We start from the raw sequence: 13,656 nt of genomic DNA on the forward strand, positions 1-13,656 counted from the left end.
TCTTACGATAACATTTTGGCCTAAAATGTATTTTAAAAATACATTCATGTTACAAGCATGACGTTGTATTGGGAAAGTACCCACAGAAAACTGACCACTTTCTTACTTACATATAGTACATATAGCCTATATAAAGTGGCTTTTAATGGCTACATATAAAATGATTTTCTTTGACGATAAAGTTGTTCCTATGCCCACAACTGTAGAGAATATAATATTTTGTATGAAAATACTTGACTTTATTTACATCTTAAGGGCTGAATTATACAGAAAATTGTTTATATACAGTCCCGTATATAGGTGCTTGCTGTGCATGTTAACCAGAAACATACTAAAGATTGGTTTTAAATCAATTAAATAAAAAAGGCGATAACTAGGGAGATACTTGTGATAATACGCAGTTTATATCCTTAATATCGTCCTGCATGCAATGTATGTTATGTTTTTAACACATTTTTAGGTTCTATAGGTTCTACATTTTTAGGTTCTATAGGTTTTATTCGGCCATTAGGCTAACTGCTAACCTTAGCCAGTAGCCTAACGGCTGAATAAAACCAACCCACTCCTTTTTGAATCTATGCTGTAAATGTTAGAGACAGTGTTGAACTTGAATGAACTTTTACAGGGTCTGTTGATGTTCATGCAATCGTAAGATGAATTAATGATGGCGTTAATTAGACGTTTTTAGCAGTTTTCTGTGTTGTGTCTTGTGAAAGCTGTGGCATGAGACGCTAGGCTATCAGTTGAGGCTTGACTAGCATGTCTTGTAGTTGATGTACATTAACACTCAGATTTTGGACATTTAACTGTAGTGTTGGTTTGAATAGTCTTTATTAGCATAGCTGTGGAGATGACACAGCAAGCTTTCCAGTGTTGAATGAACACCTGGCGTCTAAATGGGCTTATGATCACTGTAGGGGTTAACTGGGGACACCCAGACTATGACAAGGTTAAAACTTGGCTGCTCATTGTCTTTATCCTCATTTGAAAAGATACGTAGAGAATTGTGGCAGCAGACAGAAGGATATCAGTCTGAGATATATCCGGGGATGAACCTCTTATGGTTTGACAGAAGGTGACCTTGCAGGGAGATTGTACAGACTACTCATAACTTGATAAAAGGTCCTTCACCCACGGCATCCACATAAGGACAAATGCCTGACACAAAACTGCTGCTCTGTTTTAGACAGCTCTGCCAAGCTTTCATTTGCTTTTCTGTTCTCGCTTAGGGAGGAAAATGAGATTAAAAAGACCTGAGACTGTTCTGCACATGTGCTTTATGCTTTGGAGCATTTTCCATTGTCATAAACAAGTAGAAAGAACTCTGTGTGCATAGTATATTCTCTGCACCGCCCAGTCGTCTTTGATAGTTGGCCTATGTGAGTTGATATCCAGGAGTGGAGGTGTCTGCTCTCTCCATGTTCCCTCAAACCTGAAATATCTCCCCTAGATTGCTTCATAGTGAAGGTGACATAGTTCTTTGTATAGGCAAAAGTTTTTCTTGGGTCCTATTATATAATCAAACCTAATGACCATCTTAAAACTTGAGCTATTGCCGCTATAAAGGCAAAACACTTTACCAAAGTAGGCCACCATAAAATGATGGTGCCACACTACCACTATCACTGACGGGCCTACTCAAGAGCAAATACTTCATAGCATTGTCTGATTAAAGGTCAAACCCATGTGAAAATTAGACCTGTATAACAGAGTGATCATGTGCTTATTCAGTAACTGAATGCACATACAGTTGTATGCAAAAGTTTGGGCACCGTGGTCAAATTACATGTTTTGTTGATTTAAGTGAAAATTAGTTAACACATTCTCTACAGGGAACATATTTATTATTATACTTATAATACACTTATTACACTTTTGTTTTGGTATTATATAAAAATTCCTATAAATGATGGGCGCCCAAACTTATGCCTTAGGTGGCCCAATGTTTGTGGGGAGCCAATTGCCGAAAAGGTAGCAATATACAAATAAAAAAGACATGATTCAAATTCTTTTTTTTAGAAATGCATTTCATCATTACACTATATTATGCTGCTAAAATTCAAAATAAAGCTTTTAAAAAGGAAATTTGAAATTAAAAATGAAATATAGTTTAAATATGTTTGTTCTGTCATTGAACAAGGGGGTGGGGTTTAACTAACTCTCTGGAGGGCCAAATAAAACATAGTCATGGGCCAGCTTTGACCCTTAGGCCGCAATTTGAGCAGCTCTACTTTAAAGCTTGTCCACATTTTCAAACATGGTTCTTTAGAGAACTAAAAGTGGTTCTTGTATGGTTCTTTTCAAAGAACCCTTTGTGACATTTTGCTTTTAAGAGTGTACATCTAAATTGATAGACGGTGAACCTGGTAACCCTTCAGGGTTAATGTGATTTGAAAGTCACACAGGGTTCTGCTAATCCCGTTAGGAATTTTTTTAAATAATGCTGCTGGGAATGTTTTACTTAAAGGTACTCTAAGCAGTTTTGCCATGTTTTGCTTGCAAAGATGCTTGTAAGCCCATAAGCGCAGGTCAGCAGAGTTTAAAAAGAAAATGGCAAGCATGGGAAAGATTGTTTCATCACGATTTAAAAATCTCCTCTCTCACTTATGAACACGCAAGCGCATAACTCTGATAGTCCACCATGGGAAATTAGAGAATATACATATGACAGCTGAGCGTGTCTATTTTTGGATGAAGGACCTACAGACATCTCTCTTTTATGTCATTTCATTTTTTTGTTTCTCTGGACGTGGCTTTTCTGCCGTTCACTGGAAATTTTCTCTTAGAAAATTAAAGTGACAGATCTGCTAAAAAGTGCTGGATGCTTACAGAACACTAAAGTCTGCATTTTCTGCATTCTCAGCAATTTTTTTTGACTGTCTTTTTTGCTTCACCTGCAAAATTGTCTGCAAAAGTCTGAGACCACCCTTCATTTATTTAATTTTCAAAAAACAAAACAGCCATTAAGTACAAGTTATTCATTTTTCAGTCTCAAGAAAAAAAAAACCAGAAAACATATATTTAAAACTGCACTGTGTAAGATTGTTTGTTAAAACCGGAAGGAGTAGCATTGCTGAGTCAGGAGAAAAAAAACATGCTAAAATATGGTGTGTGCGCTGCAGTGAGTCGCCCTGTAAAGCCTGAAATAAACATTTAAAAGTAAGAGGTGTTGGGCAGACTTTTTCGGCCACACGTCCGCACATGCGCAGGCTTAAAAAGAAGGTCTGGCTCGATGTTTAGGTCTCAAATGCAAAATCAACATTATACTGATGAAGATATGATGACAATAATAGATAATTCACATCCTCAGAAGACACGACCTGCACTAAGTTTTGACTGAGTTATCATTAAATTCACTCAAGTAATCTGCTTATGGATAGGGTCTGAAGCACAATTCTTCCAGACATTGTGTGCAGTTACACATTTCTACCAAATCCTCAAATCTTACACAGTGCAGCTTTAAAGGAAAATTGTACAGCAGCATCAACATTAAATTTTTTTTATCATTATTGTGTGATTTTTCCATGCCTCCAAAGTTCAGTCTTAGAAGTTGGTTGCTTTTTCTGCTTCTCATGATCCAATTGATCCCTAATTCATTGATGTTGAGGTCTGGATTCTAAGGTGCTTTGCAATTTTTTCATTGTCTCAGTGAGGGCTTCTTGAAAGTTTCCCATCCTTTCAGACCCATAGCACTGACTTGTCTTCTCCTCCAAACCTTACACAGAAATGGACAGGAACACCTGTGGATTTCAGATCAGAAGCAAGAGTGGAGCTTAATTTTCTCCTCTCTCTAAAAGATGAATGCTTAAGTACTGTTCTGTTAAGTATCTGATGGTGACACTTTTTGGTGGCCTACCAGGAGTCCCATTTTCTCTGCCTCAGAAATGTCACCTGAAAAATGAACAGCTTAATAACTATCTTGACTGGAAATTAAATAAATGAAGGGTGGTCTCTGACATTTGCACTGTACTATAATTCTAATTGTACAACTGCCAGTTTCACATCCAGCTGTGCTGGCTACCTGGATTATGCTAGTTCCGTGAAGTTCAGAACTGTTTTGCTGAATGACTGGCTTTGATTCTGATGAAGTCCTCACAGTACCCTTGTGTTTTTCTGCCCTGGATTAGCAGTTGTCTACCCGAGCCTTACAGTCCCCAACGAGTTGTTTCAGCCTTGATCTCAAACAGTTTAAACCAGGCCAATATGCCGAACATCAGCCACCACCAGCTCACACCCTCGGAGTAAGTCTCTGCTCACTTTCTCCCCTCGCTCGTCTCGTTGGTCGTGGGGATGCGCTTCTGTCATGCGAACAACATGCTGGCTAGCTGGTTGCGTTTCTGTGGGCCTTCTGGATTCTGCGCCCCCAGGCAGCGCGGTTTTCTAAGGGCAATTCTTTTGGGATTTTCTGTGAATAATCACCAGATTTTGTAATGGTGCTACATTTCCCCTTGGATTCTCTGCTCTGGTCCTCTCTCCCGGCTGACCTGATTTAACCCACTGTCATCCTGTTAACCCCTAATCTAATCAACAGTAGGCCACCAGCAACAGACCACTAATGTAATTCAGTCTATTTAGACACATCGTTGTCTTCATCTTCCACATATTTTGGTTGCTGCTCAGTTGGGAGATGGTTGCCTCAAGCTTGACTTTGTTGGCTCTGAATACATCTCACAATTACAGTACTTCTCTCTGTGGCCCAACTAAACTATTTTTTCTCTGTCTGAATTCAAACGATCACCCTTGACCTTTTTCCTCCCTCTGTGTCGCTCTGCACTTAAGGCCTCACGTTGTGTTTAAATCAACTGTACATTTCTCAGTTGAGTAGCTTGCCCTCTCCCTACTCTCTGATTATAGCTCATCCCGCTCTCTCTCCCGCTTATCCCACTCTCTCACCACTCACACCTTCCCGAGGTAGAGGGATTTAGCTACAGGCCAGTTCACTTCCCGCAAGATCAAATCAATAAACCCCTCTCATCCCAGCTATATCATCCTCTCTGCTCTTCCTCAGCTACATCCTCTGAACTCTTTGGCTACTTAAGCCCAGTCTGAACACTTTCACTACCTCCTTTACCCTCCTGTTTACTAGAGGAGACCATAATGGGAACAAGATATCACACCATACAGTATTTCTCTGTATGGGTTTTGTATTTCTGTGTTGTGTATTAGCATACATTAGCTCTGGAGGTCTGTAACTCTGAACCATGCAGTTTTTTCCTGCTCTGATACACCTACATGAGTTTATGAAGGTCTTCTTAACGCTCTTGAGGCCAAAAACTGCAACATTATTACAATTCCGCCGCGCTTTTTAATGTTTATTTGTTATGTAAAGAACAAGATCTTACAAAGCTGAAAATGCATAGATTTTTATTTAGGCCCACAAATTACATTTTTTGAACAAGAAAACACATCATGAATAGGAATATAAGTCACATCGCTTTGTTTTTCATTATGCTGATGAACTCCTTCAGTAATAAACGCTTACTGACCTAAAATGTGTACATTTAAAAACAAACAACAGTGTATCAAACAATAAAAGAATCCTTGTGCTTCTTCTACACAAGCTCCATTTCTACATGTTGATACATTTCACCGCGGCCAATGTGGACATGCATGCACCGTGACTCTCGGGGCAGATTTAAAGGAGCTTAAGGGGCTTGGTTCAATAGGGCTAATTAGTTTATGAGATGTTAGACCAGTGGTCACCAGCCCTTCTCCTGGAGATCTATCTTTCAGCTCCAACTCAAAAGAATAAAACCCAAGAAACATTTCATCCAGCTTGTTAAGGTCCTCTAGGCCATTTATGGTTGGAGCAGATTTTCTAAGAAGGTAGCCAAGTTTGTGACCACTGTTTTAGTGTGAGGGAAGCACTATATTAAAATGGCTAAAAACTATAATTAAATTACTTTTCAGGGCCCATTCCCTTTTCTCATGACCTCCCCCTCCCCCTCTACTTCCTCTAAAAAAAGCCACCTTCCTGACATTGCTCCTGCTTACCCCAAAACATCTCATAGACATCAGTAAGGCAGACCAGCACCTGTTTATTGGATCCTATTTCCACTTCAAAAATTTAAAGCAGTGCTTCATCCAGATCTAATATTGTCTGGAGCGCAAGGTTAGGCCTAAGAAATTGCAGTAAACCTGCCTCAGCTGAGCAAAGTGGTCTGGATGGGCTATTATGCCTCAAATGATCAGCAACATATACAAAAAAATTCACTGACAGATCCCCTCTAGGTTTATTTTTAGATGCTAATTCACTAAACCGATCCCCACTAGGTTTAATTTAATTAACCTTGTTGGTGTTTGTGTGTTCCTTTAAGGTTCGTCATATTATCCCCAGCCCCTGTCTCAACACCTTCATCAATAATGTGTGATGCTCCTTTCTTTCTGTTTACACAACTGCTGAAGTCACTCCCGTCCTCAAGGATGGCCTGGATGTTAGCACCTTAAACAAATGCTGCCTCATGTTTAGTCTCCTGAATTCAAAGTATCTTTGAATTGAGCTCGACTCACAGGTGGTGGGGGGTGGGAGAGCTCCCAGATGGCGCTTGTTATTACTATCACAGTCTGACCACTGGGTTGTCCTGTTTTCAGGGCTTTTTCTCATGAAACTAAGAAGCTTCCATGGAAGCACAGAGGCATTATGTTGATGTCAGTCAGTCAGTCAGTCAGTCATTTCATTTTGGCCTCTTATTGCTTTTTCAGTATAAAATCCAGCCCCTGCATCTTTAACTTGACTCAAATGCTAACCAGATTACTAACCAGTTCCTCAGCTAATGTAAGATTACATAAAGCAGACCAGCTAGTGCTCCACATTGGTGGCAGTGCCCCTTCATGGCAAAAAATGCCTCTCTTTTTAAGGTGATATACACTGCTGTTCAAAAGTTTGGAGTAATTTGCATGTCATTAGTAAATGCGGTAGCCTAATGTTAATCTATTATTATTAATAATAACCTATATAGGGTAGACTGAAAAACTGTAAGATAGACACCAGAAGGTATTTAGGGATGTTTTATTCAATATTTCTATCTTTTGGGAACAAGAACTTATTAAATGTTATGCAATAGACTGCAATTCTTTATTTACAGTAATATCTTGATTGCCTACCTTGAGATTTGATCATCATTTTTCAAATTGTGTCCAAAAAAAAACCCTTCTCATTTTTTTCATTTTTCAATTTTTCTACATCATCTAAGCAGAGCAGCTGCTCTTTAAGCTTTAGTGATGAGTAGACTAATACAAATGCTCCAAAATTGATTGGAATAAAATCTCTTTGCAATACATTAACTTACATTAAAAGTAAAGAATGTTTTTGCTTTCTTCTGTTAAGTTACCATTTTGGAGATGCTTGTTTTTCTTTTTACTTGGACACAAAACATTCTGGATGTTACTTTTATTCTAAATTCTTTCCAGTGTTTCTACAGCTTCCTCAGTCATAAAAGGATTATCATTTTATACATGTATATACACGTATACACGTATCATTTTATACACGTATCTTCAACAAGATTGGCTTTGTATTAATGAAAACAGTGATTAGAAACAGTAATGAGGGGGAAAGAGGAAGAAAGGAATTAAAATTGTCAAGTTAAACAAAACAAAAAATGATTAAACTACTTTAAAATAGGCAAAAAGTGTAGGCATTGCCTCAGTCGTACATGGAAATGATAGGAGAGGAAATTCATGGAGTTACGAGAAAAAAAAACCCTTTAAAATATTTGTGGAACATCCTGTAAAATGCCTCATCCTCTTGTATAAAACTAAAATGTGTAAAACAGCGTGGCGTCACCCTGGACAAAAGGTTATGGACGTTCTTCTCAAACCTCCACAATGTACAAAACCAGGTCATTCCTCTCTTTCTCTGTAGAAGAATCACTCATGCGTGAATTATCTCTAACTAAATCAGTCACTGTGCATGCCTCACTAACATTAGCTCATGATTTCTAACTCCAAATTGTGGAGAATGCTGCTCCTACACAAGCTCCGCTGAAGCTTCCCCACCAAGCAGTGCATCAGCTGACATATCCTGCCCACATCTTAGACCTCTGACCTCATCCCACATAACCACTCCGGTCACCCGCTGACAGTCCGCTAGTCGACCTTCAGTCAAACCCTCGCTGCTTCGGTGACTGAGCCTTCTCCCGGCTCTTGAACTCTCTCCTCTGGCCTGGTCTTTTTCTATCTTTCCATCACAATTACAGTGCGTTCACTCCTGCTGCTGCAACCTCTTATTTTGTTCAAGGGTAATTGGTAATCTCTTTACCTCCATTAATTCTTCATTACTCTTTCTTTAGTCTCTGAAAGGCTTGTCTAATGGGTTGATTTGGAAGCTTTTTCGCTCTTTTATGCTTCTTTGGGGTCTATAAATGCACTACATTCACTGTATTCTTTTGTCTGTATATACTGTAGGTTTGTTTTCATAAAAGTATTCTGTCTATCATGCATGGATACATTACTGTGTATTATCTTTTATCACTGTCAAATGAAAACTTCTTTTTATACCTGCTGCCTTTCATGATAATTCATAATAAATGGACCAGTAGAAATGCTTCAGACTTAGTTGGATTAAAATCATACATTAAAATCATACATTAATGTGACTAAAGTTGTGATCATTTTTTTCTATATCCTATAAAGTTTTTCAGATATGCAAGATTTTCAAATGACAATGATATGTCGTTTGTACAGCAGCCATTTAAGAAGTACTGTACGAAAGTCAAAGACCACCTATATTTGTTTAATTTCCAGTCAAAACAGCCATAAATTGCAAGTTACTAATTAAGATATATTTTGAAGAGATTAGATATAAATCATTCCACTGGTATGAAAAGAGGAAAGTCAAAAGAAAATCAGTAAAACAAAAGAAAGAACAGAAGTTTCCAAAACTAAAAGATACAGAGTAAATGGGACTCTCAACAAGTAGACCACCCATCATCTGATCTGATGTTACCATCAGATAAACAGCACTTAAAGCTTTCATCTTTGAGAAAGAGGAGAAAATCAAGCTGCTACAAATCTGAAAAAATCCACAGGTGTTTCTGTCCATCCTTCCACTAAGAGAAGAGAACTCAGTGCTATGGGTCTGAAAGGATGTGTAGCTGTTCAAGAAGCCTCACTGAGAAAAAGGAGACGGATACATCAAACAAAGAAGCTGAACAATGGACTGACCACCCCAGAGTCCAGACCTCAACATCACTAGATGCGTTTGAGATTACTTTGATTATAAGAAAAATAGAAAGTTCAACCAACTTCTAAGACTGAACTTTGGATCTGTGGAAAATATCCCTGTAGTTTCCTTTGAAAAGCTGAAAGTGAGTAATGTAAAGGCAAAGAGTGGACACACTAAATTAATTTAATTAAATTAACATCAACTTAATTCAGTTTAGTTGTTGAGGGTTTTGTGTAGTGTAAAATTAAATATATGGTAAATATGTTTTCTGACACTTTTTCCTGATGCTAAAACTTACCGAAAGACTTTTGACTGGAAATGAAATTAATGAAGGGTGGACTTTCCCACAGTACTGTATGTGTGTGCATATCAGTACCGATTCATCTCAAAGGACGTCCATGTTTAAACATTGACATTCAGTATTCGTACGATGTGTATAGAGTGTGAGAGTGATGTTTGTGAAGGTGTTAAAAGCACTTATGTGAACACACACGTTTATACGAGTTCACAGTCTCTCTCTCTCTCTCTCTCTCTCTCTCTCTAGTATGGCACAGAAAGAGAAGCTGCAGTGTCTGAAGGATTTCCATAAGGACACTCTGAAGCCGTCTCCAGGTAAAAGTCCAGGCACGCGGCCGGAGGATGAGGCCGAGGGGAAGCCTCCACAGAGGGAGAAATGGGCCAGCAAGCTGGACTTCCTTCTCTCAGTGGCGGGGGGATTCGTAGGTTTAGGCAACGTCTGGCGTTTCCCGTACCTCTGCTACAAGAATGGCGGAGGTCAGTGTAATATGGGTATTTTTTCCAGGGATACACAAATATATTGGAATCATATCAATATCGGCTGATAATTGCTTTAAAAAGTTATTACCATCAGATATTAGACTTCACCAATATTTCAAACTGATATTTGATTTGATTGATATTTGATCTCTATGTAATTAAGGTGGATCTAGTCCTGATTTCTACATTTTATAAATGTTTATGCATCGGCATCAGTATCGACATGTGAATGAAAAAAGAAAAATATTGAATCTTAGCATCGGCCCACCATTCTCATATCAGTGCATCCCTAGTAGTTTTGCTCCCATTCGTTTATTTGTTTCTTTTTTAATGTCTGTACTAGATATTGCCGCTGTCATACACTGTTAGAAATAAAGGTTCTGTGCAGGTACATTTTTCATTCATCAAGGTACAAACAATGTAAATGTTCCCTCAAAGGTATAACAGTGGCTTTAAGGTGCAATCATGCACCTTAAATAAGTCTTTAAATAAGTGTACATATCTGTACTTTTCACTATCTGTTGTTCTAAATAATAAATAAAAAGCCTGGAGACGAGACGGGGTGTGTGGAGTCAATACAACTTAGAAAATATAATTTCAGTGGATTATGGAACAATTGTTTCCTGACTAAAGGTACTGAGATGTACCCTTAAGGGGACCACCCCAGTGACAAGAGGGGTACTGCCCCAGTGACAGTTTCACATCTTTTTGTCTGTGAGTGTTTGAAAACCACATGACTCTGTTCAAACCTCTAGCTGTCCTTTACATTATTTGAACACTTAATGTTAAATGGGGCAATAAAAATAGGCCAAATTTAGATTACAGTCTTGTTGCATTAATAAGCATTAATGTTAAGAACCTTTTTGTCTTCTCCTATGTATATCCTTTTTTGCAGATTTGAGGTCTTCTTACATTAATGACAATATCTTAGATTTGTTTTCCACTCCTACTCTTATGTTACATAGGTATTTGATCTGATTTACTCTGACAGAATCCCTACTGCATGTCTACTCCCCAGTGTGTGTTTACTCAGTTTGGCCTCCTGTAATATGAGATTTGCAAAGGTGACTTACTTGCTTTGTTTTCATAAATAAAGCTTAAGTAGCCGAGTCTGTTCTGACTCATGTGGTGTAAATATGATCTAAAAATGTTAATTCTTTTCACCTCAGAGTCAAGGGCAGCTTTTTCTGGCCTGACTGCTGTAAATCACTTACTGCTCTGCCACCCAAAAGTGGAAGTTTCTCTATAACCACTGCCTAATTATCTTTCTACACTAGTCTACACTGACTACACTGACTGCTGAATTTTAAGTGTATTTTTAACATAGATTAAGCAGTGGACGATGAATGGATTAGGTCTGGGGTCATATATCCATTTATTGATTACTCATGAAATCAGCCATAAAATCAGTGAATGTTATATTGTTTTTTTCCTTTCCATTTTGTAGGACATACTAGTGTCATCAGAAACCTTTTTAGTCCTTGTAGTAGTTGATTTTTTCAGATTAAACACACTGAAACCTCCAAATGCTTTTTTTCGAACACTGAGAATATGGGAAGTGGGAACAGATTTGTTAAGTACTAAATGCAACCATTTTTCATTTTTCTTTAGGCAACTGTGACTCAAAGACGCAACGTATTCTCTAAAAAAAAAATCAATAAACAGCACGAGGAGATCCACCGATTCTCACAAGAGCTGAAGCTCTACTATGTGTGTGTGGAGTTTGAGGCTCTGCTTCAGATCAAAGCATTAAAATGAGTGAACAAACTACAGAAACCATGAGCTTTGATGTTAAACAGGTCATTAGTGTTAGTGCACAGTCATATGCAAAATACATTGTAATTACATTTTAATTACAAATTAGAAATTATACATCCTCTACAGAGGACACACTTCTGCACATTTTAATGCACATTTATTGTTGATTTGCTGTATTTAACATATAGAAAAAATGGGGCCTGTGCAAAGGTTTTGGCACACTTTAAATGGTATGTTTTATTATTTTCCAATATGTTTCACTCACTAAAGTGTGCAGAAAAATGATATATTCATGCTTGGTCCTTGCAGAAAGTATATAATCTTATTTTCACTTAGTAAATCAATAAACAGTGTAACTTGACCAGAGGTCTTCAAACTTATTTTTTTTGTTTTTGCCTGACCCTCTGTGGAAAGACCAGACAGCTTTGTCACACATGGTAACTGTTATACTGAATGTGTAACTGCAAAATACCTGTGGTTTTGTATAATTAAAAAGTAGTTGTTTCAGAATTGCTAATGGAATGCTGATGGACTTTCAAAATAGATTGTTTTCTCATGTTCTTTGGACAAATTACTTCTTCTTTTCAGTGACAGTTGCAGTATTGTTCTTGTCCTGAATCTCTCTCTTTCTCTCTCTCTCAGGTGCATTTCTCATCCCCTATTTCATCTTCCTGTTTGGCGGAGGGCTTCCCGTGTTTTTCCTGGAGGTGGCGCTGGGCCAGTTCACCTCTGAAGGAGGGATCACCTGCTGGGAGAAACTCTGCCCCATCTTCACTGGTGAGAGACAGAGAGGGGACCTGGAGACCTGAACACAGGGAGGTTCTGTCAAATGAGAAAGAAAAAAAGATAAAGAGAAAGAGAAGAGAGAGAGAGAGAGAGAGAGAGAGAGAGAGAGAGACACTTAGTATTGGAACACAAGTCAATGAGCCATGAGATTTCTGATTCATTATGATACAGCATTTATAAAAATAGGTTGGTTCTGAAAAACTGGGGATCAGAAATCATTTCCTGTATTAACAGTGGCCATTCTACAGCCTGCTCAGATCAAAGATGAGCTCATATCCACTATGAGAACTATTAGATTAATTAAATTTCATGCTTACAGCCACCAGAATAGCCCAATCAACCTGCATGCTGATCAGATCATCTCAGTGCTGAAACCACAGCAAAGCTTGGCTGTTATGATGTGTAGGGATGAGCGAAGTGTTAAGGCTACATGGCCCCCCAAATGGAGGTTTTTCAGAGGCACCCTCCAAACAGAGTGTTATGAGGAAAAAAAAAGAAAAACTGGTAAGATGGCAGCGCAAACAACCAAAGAAACCAACAAAGCTAGTGTTTATTAGTATACACTAATATATATATACACAGTATATATATATTAGTCCAGCAGTTCTGATGCTTGAAGCGCCAGAATGTAACTGTTGCTCCGTTTAAAGTGGAACAGGAAAATTCAAACAAGAAGCTGGCGAATAGCTGACTTCAGCTTCGTATCACTGAAGAATTAGGGCTGGGTGATAATAAATAATTGTCCCTTTTTGAAGGCTCATGATGCCGTAAATGTAACTAAAGCCCAGCAGTGAGGTTCATAGGGGTCCCATTTCATAGGGGAAGAAGACTGCAACAACTACCCCTTGTAGCTCAGCTCCAAGGGGCAAGATGACACTCGAAAACAAGGGGTAGGGGTAAAAATAAGAAAAGGGATTGGGCCTAAGACTGCATAATTGGCCTCACTCTCTCTAAATAGGTAGGACGGACCTCCCTCCCTCCAGTCAACAGTACCTGACTTAGTAGAACTGGCTGTTAGTGTTCTCTATCAGGTGTGTTGGACTGTCCAATGATGTTGTGTTAGTGGTAGTTCAGATGATGTTCTTCCACTGAGACATGAGAAACACTTGCTAGCCTTCACCTAGTCTTGTAGGGCCAGATGTAATTTTGTAAGAAGAAAGTCTGAGGAC

The 13,656-nt window shown here is 38.5% G+C and overlaps 1 protein-coding gene across 1 annotated transcript in view; it reads left to right on the forward strand.

The window, feature by feature from the left end:
- The window catches only part of LOC118813805 (sodium- and chloride-dependent taurine transporter-like), a 34,749-nt gene that overhangs the window by 1,129 nt on the left and 19,964 nt on the right, over positions 1–13,656 (forward strand). The window contains 3 exon segments of the mRNA XM_036579352.1: positions 4,131–4,241; positions 9,711–9,940; positions 12,344–12,478. Of these exon segments, the coding sequence (XP_036435245.1) occupies positions 4,204–4,241; positions 9,711–9,940; positions 12,344–12,478 (403 nt within the window). The 5' untranslated portion in view covers positions 4,131–4,203.

Source organism: Colossoma macropomum, unplaced genomic scaffold, assembly GCF_904425465.1.
Source record: "Colossoma macropomum unplaced genomic scaffold, Colossoma_macropomum, whole genome shotgun sequence".
NCBI classification, from domain to species: Eukaryota; Metazoa; Chordata; class Actinopteri; order Characiformes; family Serrasalmidae; genus Colossoma; species Colossoma macropomum.